Here is a 13319-nt window from a genome sequence, read left to right on the forward strand (position 1 = left end):
TTCATCTAAAAACCTGTATTTGCCTAGATCAATAAAATCAAGTTCACACTGTACTCAGTGGATCCCTGTCGACTTTCGAAACGACAACTTCCACTTCTTCAGGCAACAAACTCTCCTTCAACCGCCGCTGGAAAACCCGCAAGAAACCTCTTTCACTGTTACTGTGCTCGCACAAAACGACGTGGACGCCATTTTGAGTGGCGTCCAAGACATCATGATGCGACATTTCTCCAGTTAAGTAAAGATCGGCTTCGACTCCGCTTAGAACGGAGCTTCCTGAGCCCGCGCAGAGCGCTATGGAAGTCACCAGTGAGTCTAAAAGAAAATCTCAATGAAAAAATTTAACAGTAAAGAGACTTACTTAGGTCTTTGTGGCGTCCCAAGGCCAGGCGGACATGCTGCATCCCAATGTGCTTCTTGACGAACTCAGTCACGTTCTGCACGCTTGTTGGACTTTCCAGCATCAACAGTCTTCCAGCTCCTTGGCGAGGGTTGTCGAGTCTTTCTTGAATCGGTTTGATTAATCTGAATTTGAAGGCTGTGGCCAACCAGTCGTTGACGCCGCCTTCCACCGAGTCCCAGGAGGTGTGAGGAGAAAATACGGCGATTTCGTGCTTGATGCATTGGACGACTATTCGCTCTTTCCAAGAACTAAAAATAATGATTGTTTAAGAACCTATGTGATTTAAAGAAGTGAATTTGGTAACAAAATCTAATGAGAATCTACAAAATTTAGACAATCTAGAGAAAATTTAAGTTCATCTTAACGGAATCTAGAAAATCTAAAAGGAAAATTAGCACATTGAAAAGTTATAGAAAATGTTAAATTAATCCAAAAAGATCTAGATATAGAGAATCCGAGACAAATCTAAAAGAAAGGAGAGAATTTCGAGAGAAATCAAAGAAAATCTAAAAAAAATATTAAAAAAAAAACATGAAAAATAAACACAATTCAGAGAATAATAATATAATATTATAATTTATATTATATTATAATATATACATATATATATAAAGTGTTTAATAAATGTTTCTAGGCATCAAGGGGGGCTATGAAATGTCAAAGTTTAGATTTTTCTACTCAAGATAACACCTTGTATAGGTGGAACATAAAAGCCAATTAAACACATTTTAAGAAAAAAAAATGCTTTATTGACATTATTTTACACTACATATTTCAAAAAGGCCGCCAAATAATAAATTTCAAGTTTTCTAAAAGTATTACGCTTTTTCTTTAGCTAAACGGTTTTACTTTTTTCTCCAAATGTTTTGTTCAATCGTAATATTCTTTTCCTACCGATGTTTATAGCAATGTATTATTTTCTCTTTATGTGGCCTATAAATTTTAGATCACGAATGGCAAATTTTAGAATTTTTTATTACTAGTCTAAGAACACATTTTAAAAAAATCTATAAATTCAACAATTTAATCGGAATGTTCTCAAATTTAGTGAACTTGTTAACTAAAAGGCATTTCTTAAGTACGAAATTGCAGAATTTTATATCACAAATTACGAATTTTAGAATTTTTCATGTATAGGAAGGAGTCGAAATTTAGATTTTTTCTAAAATCCTGCAAATTCGACAATTTTGATACTAATGCTGTCAAAGTTGGTAGACTTGTTAGATAACAGGCGTTTATTAAGTGTACAAAATTACAGAAATTTAGATCAGGAATTGCGAAATTTAGAAATTCTTACTTCGATTAGGAAAAGCTCAAAATTTATTTTTTTTTAAATTCTGTAAATTGAACAATTTTACCGCTAAGTCTGTCAAGTTTGGTAGACGTGTTACCAAAGAGGCGTTAATTACGTATACAAAATTACAGAAATTTAGATCACGAATTGCGAATTTTAGGAATTTTCACTTCGACGAGAAAGAACTCAAAATTCAATTTTGTTTTAAATTCTATAAATTCAACAATTTTAACCCAATCCTGTCAAATTTTGGAAACTTTTTACTTAGGAGACGTATATTAAGATTACCAAATTACAAAATTTTAGACCACAAATTGCGAATTTTAGAAATTTTCATTTCGACTAAAAAAAACTCGAAAATCATTTTTTTTTAAATTCTGTAAATTGAACAATTTTAACGGTAACGCTGTCTAATTTGGTACAATTGTTACTTTACAGGCGTTTATTAAGTGTACAAAATTACAAAATTTTAGATCACGAATTGCAAATTTTAGAATTTTTTATTTCTAGACTAGGAAGAACACAATGTTCACATTTTAAAACAATCTGTAAATTCAACAATTTTATCGCTAATGTTCTTAAATTTAGTGTATTTGTTACCTTAAAGGCGTTTCTTAAGTGTACAAAATTGCAGAATTTTATATCACAAATTACGAATTTTAGAATTTTTCATGTATAGGAAGGAGTCGAAATTTAGATTTTTTTCTAAAATCCCACAAATTCGACAATTTTGATACTAATGCTGTCAAAGTTGGTAGACTTGTTACATAATGGACGTTTATTAGGTGCACAAAATTACAAAACTTAAGACCACAAATTGCGAATTTTATAAATTTTCATTTTTACTAAGAAGAATCCAAAATCCAATATACATTTTTAAATTCTGTAAATTAATCAATTTTAACGCTAAGGCTGCCACATTTGGTAAACTTGTTAATTTAGAGGCGTTTATTAAGTGTACAAAATTACAGAATTTTAGATCACGAATTGGCAATTTTAGATTTTAGTTTTTTTTAAAGATCCAGTAAATTCGACAATTTTAATACTAAAATTAACTCTGTTCAATGATTGAGGTTAACTACAAATGTCAGTTGAAAAAAATCTAAACTTTGACATTTAATAGCCACCCTTGATGCTAGAAACATTTATAAACACCTTGTATATATATTATATAATATTATATTTATATAATATCTAAAATTAATTTAAAACATCAAGGGCCGGTTTACACAATAATTTAATTAATTTAATCTCGCAATTAATTTGACGATTGCTGACATTTGATTGGAGGAAAAATAATCATAAGTCACTTTAATATGATGTTAAGTATTTAATTGAAATTAAGGATTTAACTTCTGTAAACCGGCCGCTAGACTCTAAAGGCAATTCAAGAATAACCACAAATTCAGAATTTCAGGAGAATTTATAGAGAATCAAAAATACAGAAAATTTAAAGAGAATCTTTAATTAGGAAAAATATAACACATAAGAAAAATCTACAGAAAATTAGATAGAGTTTAGAGAAAACAAAGAAAATCTAGATCTAGAGAATAAAAAAAAATTCAGTGAGAACTTATGCACAGTTTAAAACGTTCAAATATCCAAGGATTGAAGGTGAATTTTATGAATTTAAGGTAAATATAAAAATCCTAGAAGAATTACAAAGAGAATTCAAGACAATCTAACGAAATTAAGTGAATTTATGTAGTCTAGTAAGATAAAAAATTCTAGAAAATTTCGTTTTCACATAACAGACTAAAATTAATAAAAAAAGCAAAAACTAAGAAAATTTTAAAGGGAAACAAGGAGAATTGGAAATCCAAAAAAAATCCAGATATTCCAAAAATATTATAAATAACTTCAAATAGAAAAAATCTGTAGAATCCAAGGAGAATTCAACGAGAATCTACAATCTAGAAAGACTTTCAGAAAATCAAGAGTAATCTATAAAATTCAGAATTTACGGAACTAAGAATTCAATAGTATTCTAGATAATCTCTAATATTCCCAGGATGTTAGAGAATAACTAGAAAGAATTTAGGTTCGTTTTAAAGGAATATAAAAAGAATCTGTGAAAAATCTAAAAGGAAAATTAGATCACAGAGAATTTATAAAAATGTAAAATGAATCTAGAGAGAACCTAAGAAAATCTACAAAAAACAAAAACTCCAAAGGCAATCCAAGAGAAATCACAAATACAGCATTTCAGGAGAATGTATGCAGAATAAAAAGTAAAACAAATCTAAAAAAACTCTTTGGATTACAGGAATATAAAACAATATAAGAAAAATCTACAGAAACCCTAGACAATGTAAAGAGACGAAAGAAAGAAAGTTAGATCTAGAGCTCTAAAGTATCGGAAGAAAAGAGAATTTTAACAATCTAAGAAGAATTCCAGGTGAAATTAAAGATTGTAAACAAAATTTAGGAAATCCAAAAGAATTACAAAGAAAAATCAGAGAATCTACAAAGATAAAAAAAAACAAAGAGTATCTGGCAAATTTCATTTTGAAATAACAAACTAAAATTAATCTAAAACAACCAGAGACTAAAAAATAAAAAAAATTGAAAGGGAAATTATAGACTATTTAAATCAATCAAAAGTAAAAATCAAAAATAAAAAAAGAAAAAATAAATTAAGATAATGTAGAGAGAATGCAAAGAGAATTCAGAATGTAGAAAAAAAATCTAAAATTAATCTATGTAAAAGGTTTAGAGACAGTAAAGACAATCTAAGAATAATCGATAAAAATTTAAAGAGAATCAAAAGTATAAGAAAATCTTGTGAATCTAAAGGGGATCATTAGATGGTAAAATTTTTAAACTATTTAAGAAAAACACAAAATTGCTCCATACAATTCAGCCGAAATTTAGAAAATACGAAGAAGAGAATTTGGAGAAAACAACTAGAAATTTTAAAGATAAACCAAATGTAAGGAGTTGAAAGAGAATCTAAAAGGAATTTAAAGAATCTAAGAAATCAGTAGTATTCTAGAAGATCTCTGATAATTCCCAGGATATTGGAGAAAAACTGTAAGTAGCTAGAGACTACACAAAAACTAGACAAAATCTAGAAAATAATTTTAAAATAGGTAATTCAGAGAATTAATTAAATACATTTTAATCCAGAGAGTACTTGACGTAAATGCAATGAGAATTTTAAGTAAAGATGGAGAATATAAAGAGATTCTAAAGATGCTAATGTAAAGTCAATAAAGAAGTTAAAGCATACTTAATCATTTAAAAACAATCTAGGAAATCAACGAGAGAAAACGTAAAAAATGCAGAATCCAAATTCGAACAGCTAATCGAATCCATAAAATTCAATAAGATTTTAGACAAAATATACAGAATTTTAAAAATATACATAGAGAGAGAAGCTAAGCAGAAAAACAGAGAAATAAAAATAATCCAAAAAAAATAAAGAAAATCGAGATTAAAAAAAATAAAAAAAATATAGAGAATTCGAAGAAAATCGAAAGTAAGTCTAAAAATCTGTGGCTTCCTTATGATGATTACTAGTATTTTTAAGCATATGCTTCTAAACTACTTCAAGTTATCAAGAACTACATAAAATAGAAAATAAGACTTATTTTAACACATCTTTTATGCAATTAAATTCTCTTAACACTTCTTGTTAAACTAAGTTTTTAAAAATTTCGGGTGGCAAGCTCACTTTATTAGTAGAATTGTTCATTTTTATTGTTCCTGTGATACTTTATTTTACAACTGAGGTTATCAAAAAACCAACATAATAGCAAAAAATATGTAGGCACATTAAAATATAAAGTCCAGCTCATTGCTATCAGTCCACTCTCTAGTGTAAATTTTCGAAAAATTTGTGGGTGTAAATCTGGCTTTCAATTCCTAAGGGAGAAAATTAAATGTAGCGATTTTTGAGGTTAACACGTTGTCAAAGTTGAGTGTATTAATCAATAACTAATTTAAAATTTGTTGCAAAAGAATGATTAATAGATTTAACAAGTTTTGGCAATGCTGACGCATGCCACAGTTGCGTCAGGGTCAAACGCTCTTACTGCCAACTGTTACCAATAAAAATCACTAAGGGCTGCTGCCAACTTAACTTTTTAATGAGTGGACCGATAGTAATGAGCTTTGGTATAGAATCATAAAAAGAAAAATATGTTTACAATCCCATTCAGAAAAACCCATTCTAAAGGAGATTATTTTAAAATTAGTGATTTTAAAATGTGCTTTACAACATTCAATTGTTATTTTAATTTCAGCACCCGTATTAACCTATCAAACCGAGTTTATAGGCCAAATAAGGAGAAAATAATACATTGCTATAAACATCGGTCGAAAAAAAATAAAACGATTAAACAAAACGTTTGGGGAAAAAAGTAAAACAGTTTAGCTAAAAAAAAAGCGTAATACTTTTAGAAAACTTGAAATTTATTGATTGGCGGCCTTTTTTTCTTAAAATGTGTTTAATTGGCTTTTATATTCCACCTATATATTTCTATAAGTATCGTAAACATTTCTAGATTATTTTTTTTAGCCTAGGCATGCGAGTCTTTAACACTCAGTATATTACAAACTAAAGCATTCAGGCCAAAATTATATACAGTGCATTTATAACGCATTATCTTCTCGAAGGTACTAAAATTTCGTTGAAATTGCATGTTTTTTTTTAGGATGATTCACTTCATTCACTATTAAAATACAGGGTGATTTTTTAAAAACGGCAGGCGTTGTAGAATTTTTATTTATGAACCGATTTCAAAAATTTAAAAAACAAATTAAATAGTTTTTAATTTCCCATAAGCTGATGATTTTAAAATTTTTCTAAATGTCTTAGTATCTTTTGGGCGATACTCAACTTTCTTATTTTAAATTGACACCCATTTTTTTTTTCATAATTTGGAAGATATTAATTTTCTTGATTCAGAAATGTGTAATATGTTCTACTTTTACAAAAATATTAAAAAAAAAAATATCAAAAATGAAAAAATTTAGGCAATAAAAGTTAATAAAATCTAGGTGCGTGGTGTCAAATAACATAATATCGTTATTGTAATGTCAAGAAGCAGCAAGTTACAGAAAGAACAAGTTTTCTTTCAACAAGATGGGGCTACACCTTACAATGCACAATGGATTTCTCGTAGGTGTCAATTGTGCAATGAAAAAAACGGGATGGCGTTTCAACAGTATTTTAATTAAATTAGGTAGTTGTTTTTTCCGATTTGTAATTATTATTGTCTTCTGTTATTAATAATTTCAAAAAAAAAATGCGATCCTTTCTGTTATTTGCTGCTTTTTGACATTGCAATAACGACATTCGTTTATTTGACACCATGCACCTAGATTTTATTAACTCTTATTGCTAATTTTTTTTTCAATTTTGATAATTTTTAAAAAAATATTTTTGGTAAAAGTAGAACATATTACACATTTCTGAATCAAGAAATTTAATATCTTCCAAATTATGAAAAAAAAAATGGGTTCCAATTTAAAATAAGAAAGTTGAGTATCGCCCAAAAGATACTAAGGCATTTAGAAAAATTTTAAAATCATCAGTTTATAGTAAATTAAAAACCATTTAATTTGTTTTTAAAATTTTTGAAATCGGTGCATAAATAAAAATTCTACAACGCCTGCCGTTTTAAAAAAATCACCTTGTATAAGTGAAATATAAAAAAAAAAAAAAATCTAGAAAGTTTATAGAGAATCTAAACGCAACACTAAAGACAATGTAAAAAAAACCTCATGTGCCCGGGGCCTCAATTGACCTTAATCCGCCTCTGCATCCAGATATAATTTTTCAATTGTTTTTTTTTCAGCGTTACCAAATGATGAGTTTTTCTAATTAAATCATACTTAGACGACAGCGTCTTCAGCCCCCGGAAGATGTTTGGATGGTACGTGACGATGAGATTAGCCCCGACGTTTCTCGCTTCATCCAGGACATCTTCAGTGAGATCGTTGGTCAAGAAAATCGTCTTGACTTTGGCATCGCTCATGGGGTCCACCAGGAGGCCTACATTGTCCCAGCTCTCCGCCAAACTCAAAGGTGCGTACGACTGTAAAGTGTTAACAATGTCTTTGACTGTCGACATTGCGCGGTTCTTTGTGACGAGACTAGGATAATGGCTAAGGGTGCTGACAAAGACCTTCAACATTTAATCTGTGGAAGGAAAAGAAAGACTGCTCAACTATTTATTCTACAACTCTGAGAACTTCCAGATTTTGATTTCACCATCGTCACTACCAGAGACCAAAACATCAGGAGTTACCGGATTCCAAGCCACGCAGTTCACGTCTTGGGAATGAGCGCGATCTATGCACACAATCTGGCTGAACGTGGGGGCGGCGTCATCGCCGCCGTCGTCTTCTTTGAATATCCGTATGGCGTCGTCTCCACAGGCTGTGGCGATTAAATCATTGGAGCTCCAACTGACGTCATAGATGGTTCTGTTGTGGTGGCCGGAAATGGTGCAAATGCACTTCCATGTCTCAGTTTCGGTGACCACGCCTTCGTTATTGCCAGGAAGGTACTGTTGCCAGATCTTCAGCGTGGTGTCGTCGCTGCAAGAAACTAATCTCTTGCCGTCTTTGTGCCAGCTGAGGCTCCAAACTGTGGATTCATGGCCTTCTAAAGTGGCGAAGCAGATCCAGTCGTTGTCGGAAAGGTCCTCTTTGAAGAGCTTGATGGTGTTGTCGTAGGAGGCTGAGGCGAGGATGTCTTCGGTTGGGTGCCAGACTACCTGCAATATAAATGTTTCTAGCATCAGAGTGGCCATAGGTGTGAGCATTGATTATTTAAAAAAAAAATAGGAGGCCATGACTTTGTTCTGATTTTGGTAGCACTGACAAAACAATGGAGTGTGGGCACTTCCGCTTATAAAGTAAAGTCCGTTTTTTTTTATCTTCCCCTGCATTACAACCGGCAACGTTGCCTAGGGAGATTTTTGGTGAAAAAATAGTTGTCAAATTTTTGACATTTGTGAAAATCGGGCAGTGTTTCCGTTAAAAACGTTTCTTTTAAAAGGCCGTTTTGTGTAATCAAATTGTCAATTAGGCCTGCTCATTGCTATCAGTCCACTCTCTCGTGTAAATTTTCGAAACTTTTTGAGTATAAAACTGGCTTTCAACTCTTTAGGGAGAAAATTAGGGGAAAATTGAATGTGGCGATTTTTGAGATTAACACGTTGTCAAAGTTGAGTGTATTAATCAATAACTAATTTAAAATTTGTTGCAAAAGAATGATTTTAATGGAGATTTTTAGTGTGAAAATAGCTGTCAAATTTTTGACAGTTCTGAAAATTAGGCAGTGTTTCCGTTAGAAACGTTTCTTTTACAGCCTGTTGGATTGCAAAACAAAGGATTTAATAGTGAAAAGACGGCATAGCCTGAAAGGCCGTTTTGTGTAATCAAATTGTCAATTAGGCAGCTAACCTATTTGTTTTTATCACCTATGCAACCTCCCACTCTGGAGGATTAACAAACCCTGCCGCTCCATTTAAATACCATTGAAAGAGTTATTTAGATGCAATATTTAATAATTTTTTGTATTGTAGTTGGGTTGCAAGTTCTTAAAATCTTTAAAATGTTTAATTACAGCCAGAATCCATGACGATACTAAATACAGCAGATATGGCAAATTCAATCTATTAGGATTTTTTGAATATAACTATTTTCTTGTAATTTACTTCGCGAATATCTCTAACTCTAAAAGTTAGGTATTATTCTAAGAGAAGTTGCTTAGAATACAATTTCAAATTAAAATTTTAAATTTCCAATTTTTATTCTATTACATTGTATAATAAGAATTGGCAAACCAAAATCTTTAAATTTTGAGTTTTCATTAAGTGTAATTTTATGCGAACTAAAAAATAAACAAAATCACTTATTTAGCAGAAATGAAGGAAATAATAATATTTAATTATCAATAACACTATGTAACAACAAAAACAATTAAATTATTTTTTCATATTTATCGTTGGTTTGGTCGAAATGTCGATATATTAAAAAAAAAAATTTCAAAAATTTTTGTTTTCGCTGTTTGCCTTATTGCGAATTAAAAAGTGACCACAAAAGATGACAATGTTAATTATTTGCGGATCTATTTATCTACATAGGGGGATGTTTTATAACAATTAAATAAGAAAAAAAAAAGACATGGTATTCGTGAGTCTTTGAAGACAATAACATTTACAAATTCCAGTGTCTTTACAACTTTAAGATCATTTCAGTAACTGCTATTTTGGGTTGCTGTTATTTTCCATTTGCTAACAAAAAGAAAAAGAACAAAAATTGTATTTTAAATTTTTATCGTAAAACCGCATTTTATTTTAATAGTTTATCGTATTTTTAACGCTTTTGTATTATTTTATGAATATAATTGTTAATTTTCCAAAGCGAGAAACAAATGATATTTATATTCTTTAAAAGAAAGCCAAACTGCAACTATATTAAGAAAAAAATCAGACAAATATGACTTTTTCAAATTTTGTTACACAGTGTAATTAACGTTCAAATTTAAAGTTTAATATTAAAAAAATCAAAATAAGATTTTTAAGTTGAAATTTTGTAAGGAATGTAGTTTATTTAAAAACTTGTGGACAATCTATCATTTTCAAATTCATTCTTCTAAAATTAAGGAAGATAAAAGCGTATTCATTTAAAGTACAAAGCACTGTATTATTTTTTCGTCTAATCTGTAGATATTATAATTTTATTTTTATTTTCATCGTCAAGCAAAGGCCTGTAACTTTTTTTTTGCGATTTTTAAAATATCAAATTTAATTAATTAATTATTAATTACGCCAAAAGTTTTCTAAAATAAACAATTACTACTCAATGGCAGTATAGATAATACATATTAAAAGATTTCAACCCAACCATAGTAAAAACACAGTCAAAAATAATTAAATGCTGCATCTAAACAACGCTTTCAATGGTATTTAATACGGTTTGTTGATCCTCCAGAGTGGGAGGTTGCATACTTTACGGGCGGTAATTTGGAGGAGGTGGTAAGCGTGTTCAAACTAGTAAAATTCCTAAATTTCAATGCCACAGCGTAAAAACTGTCAGAATTACAAATTTTTATTTAGAAAAAAGTGGGAATTTTAAGTTCGTTTGCAAAATAAAAATTTTTAAAAACTGTCTCCTCTGGTCTACAACTTTATAATTCCGAGGACGTGATGAACAAGTTTAAGCTAGTAAAATCCCCAAATTTCATTGCTACGGCGTAAAAATTACCAGAATTACAATTTTTTTTTTTTTAATAAAAATGATAATTTTAGTTCTTTTGCAAACTAAAAATTTATAAAAATATATTTAATTTGGACGAGGTGATAAATAAGCTCAAACTAATAAAATCCTCAAATTTCATTGCTACAGCGACAAATTTACCAGAATTACAAATTTCAATTTAAAAAAAAATGAGAATTTTAGTTCCTGTGCAAAGTAAAAATTTCTAAAAACTTTCTTTTGTGGTCCACAACTTTCTAATTTGAAGGAGGTGATAAACAGATTTTAACTAGTAAAATTCCCAAATTTCATTGTCACTGCGTAAAAATTACCAGAATTATAATTTTTTTTTGAATAAAAATGATAATTTTAGTTCTTTTGCAAACTAAAAATTAACTAAAAATTTCTAAAATCTGTCTTTTCTGCTCTACAACTTCCTAATTTGGCGGCAGTAATAAACGTCCTTAAAGTAGTAAAATCCCTAAATTTAATTGCTGTAGCGTAATAATTATTAAAATTACATTTTTTTTTAAATATAAATTAATTTAAATTTTTACCGTAGTTTTTTCTTAAAATAAGAAAGAAATCCGAAAGTGAAACTTCAACAGCCTACATAGGTCAATGTGGCAACGTTGCCTGGTTGTCGCAAACGTCTCTATCGCATTTTTCGGAAAATTTTCACGATCCTTTGTCAATAACCGAGTTTTTTAACTTTTTTTTTTGCAAATTTTCGTTTCTGCCACCTACCTTTAAACGTAACTATTTCAGACATCCTAGCAATTAAAAAACAAAAATGTAATCTAGAAATGTAATTTGTAGGTTATGTTGACAGCTCGCAGCGTTGCCAATACTACAACTGTCATGAAAGGTCTGAAGTTAGCAACATTCAAAAAGTATCCGCAACAAACTTCAGCTCAATTTGTCTCGACCATACTATACTTTATTTCAGAATGATTGACATCTCAGTGTGCATTGGAAAGTCAAATTTGTGTTGGCAGAATCTTCTAATATAAGCGTATTTAGTGTTTTTAGATTTATATTTATCCCTATGTGTATGTAATGTGTGTCACGTCAACTTAGAATCTGATTAAAATATCAATCCTTTAGCTTAAAAAAGTAATTTACTTCATAACCTCAAAATGTTACATTGACAGTTTTAGAACCAAAATGCTAAAAGTCGTTCACATTGTTAGAGGCGTTTTACACAGACACGGCCTACCGAGATGTCAACAATTCTGAAATATAGCACACCTTAATAAAATCGAAATTGAACCCACCTTCTTGACATCTTGCGTGTGAGCATTGAGCACCGCCGCACAATCGTATTCATCCTCGTCAACAATGTCCCAAATCCACACAGACTTGTCCCTGCTGCACGTCGCCAGAAACCGCCCGGACTTGGCCCAAGCGACACTCTTCACCTCATTTTCATGCCCCTCCAGAGTGGCATTGCACTCAAACTCCCCGGATTTCTTATCCCAGATGCACGTGGTGGTGTCGAAACTTGCAGACGCCAGATAGTTGCCGCACGGTGACCATGCGACCTCCCGAATCGTGCGCTTGTGGCCATCGGTCAAAATGACTTTGTTGATCCAATTTGAGCCCTCTTTCGACCAAATTCTTATGGTTTTGTCTTCGCCGCATGACGCGAATGTGGCGCCTTTAAAGTGCCAGTTTACGTTCCAGACGCGACCCACGTGCTTGGTTAAAGTGTGTTGGGGCTCTAGTTTTGCCATAATTGATCAAAAACTGGAGTGACAATGGTGAACATTACAGGGGAGAGTTCTCAAAGGTTTCAGATCTGTGGCGTTAAACTTACTTTCTTTAAATATAGGAAAGGTGGAATTGTACCTGGGGGGCTGTGGCTGCGTTGATAACCTCATAAAATGGGAATCATCACTTGAAACTGCGTGAAATCGTTTTCTAGGTTAGGAAGTCTGGAGATTTTCAGTTTCATGGTTGGCAGCACTTGGGTTTCAGTGTATTGTTGGTTGCCTATAAAAATGCTAATGAAAAATATATAAAAAAACGCAGTTTTTAGTGATTTTCATATACAGGGGTCCGACAACACTTGTGTCCACCCCTAAAATCGTCTTAAATTTTAAAGATAAAATTTTAGAAATTAGCATAACGCTCATAATATTGTGTGATTCATTAAATTTTCATTCGCAGTTAGCTTTGAGAAAAAAATGCATGTCGTAACTAACACCATTACAGTAGTTTCGACTTAATATTTACGAGATTTGCTAGTTATCGAACAAGAAGTCAACGCACGTCCAAAATACACGGCCTACCTAGAATGGAAATTTAATGAATCACATGATAGCGGAAATATTCGCGAATTCAATTTTTTTTCAACATAACTGTGATACAAATATCTGAGTTTTTATTTCAAATCTAATGCAA

General features: G+C 30.9%; 2 protein-coding genes across 4 annotated transcripts; both read right to left on the reverse strand.

The window, feature by feature from the left end:
* LOC148167717 (NIF3-like protein 1) lies at positions 1 to 12845 on the reverse strand. 2 transcript variants are annotated; one of them, XM_088044593.1, is made up of 4 exons: positions 12765 to 12845; positions 7539 to 7845; positions 362 to 651; positions 1 to 315 (listed from the first exon to the last, which is right to left on the reverse strand). In XM_088044593.1, exons 2-4 carry the CDS (start codon positions 7838 to 7840, stop codon positions 44 to 46), a joined length of 864 nt encoding a protein of 287 aa, XP_087900719.1. In that variant the 5' UTR covers positions 7841 to 7845; positions 12765 to 12845; the 3' UTR covers positions 1 to 43. The 2 variants fall into 2 exon arrangements, with proteins under 2 accessions (XP_087900719.1, XP_087900718.1); XM_088044592.1 differs by having other exon boundaries at positions 12733 to 12824.
* Positions 7864 to 12853, reverse strand: Ciao1 (cytosolic iron-sulfur assembly component 1). 2 transcript variants are annotated; one of them, XM_088044591.1, is made up of 3 exons: positions 12765 to 12853; positions 12191 to 12714; positions 7864 to 8425 (listed from the first exon to the last, which is right to left on the reverse strand). In XM_088044591.1, the coding sequence occupies exons 2-3, from the start codon at positions 12647 to 12649 to the stop codon at positions 7883 to 7885; spliced, it is 1002 nt and encodes a 333-aa protein (XP_087900717.1). In that variant the 5' UTR covers positions 12650 to 12714; positions 12765 to 12853; the 3' UTR covers positions 7864 to 7882. The 2 variants fall into 2 exon arrangements, with proteins under 2 accessions (XP_087900717.1, XP_087900716.1); XM_088044590.1 differs by having other exon boundaries at positions 12191 to 12662; positions 12733 to 12824.
* Between the last annotated feature and the right edge of the window lie 466 nt (positions 12854 to 13319).

The sequence above is a fragment of the Gnatocerus cornutus genome, chromosome 9 (assembly GCF_029298725.1).
Source record: "Gnatocerus cornutus isolate USDA-ARS CGAHR chromosome 9, icGnaCorn1.1, whole genome shotgun sequence".
NCBI lineage: Eukaryota > Metazoa > Arthropoda > Insecta > Coleoptera > Tenebrionidae > Gnatocerus > Gnatocerus cornutus.

What these genes read in the sequence shown, in the direction of transcription:
- LOC148167717 (XM_088044593.1), bottom strand. Translation starts at nt 7,840, where the DNA reads ATGTTGAAGGTCTTTGTCAGCACCCTTAGCCATTATCCTAGTCTCGTC. An exon ending in CTGAAGACGCTGTCGTCTAA is followed by an intron (nt 652 to 7,538) that starts GTATGATTTAAT and finishes CATTATTTTTAG; the next exon opens with TTCTTGGAAAGAGCGAATAG. An exon ending in GGGACGCCACAAAGACCTAA is followed by an intron (nt 316 to 361) that starts GTAAGTCTCTTT and finishes ATTTTCTTTTAG; the next exon opens with ACTCACTGGTGACTTCCATA.
- Ciao1 (XM_088044591.1), bottom strand. Translation starts at nt 12,649, where the DNA reads ATGGCAAAACTAGAGCCCCAACACACTTTAACCAAGCACGTGGGTCGC. An exon ending in ACACGCAAGATGTCAAGAAG is followed by an intron (nt 8,426 to 12,190) that starts GTGGGTTCAATT and finishes TTTATATTGCAG; the next exon opens with GTAGTCTGGCACCCAACCGA.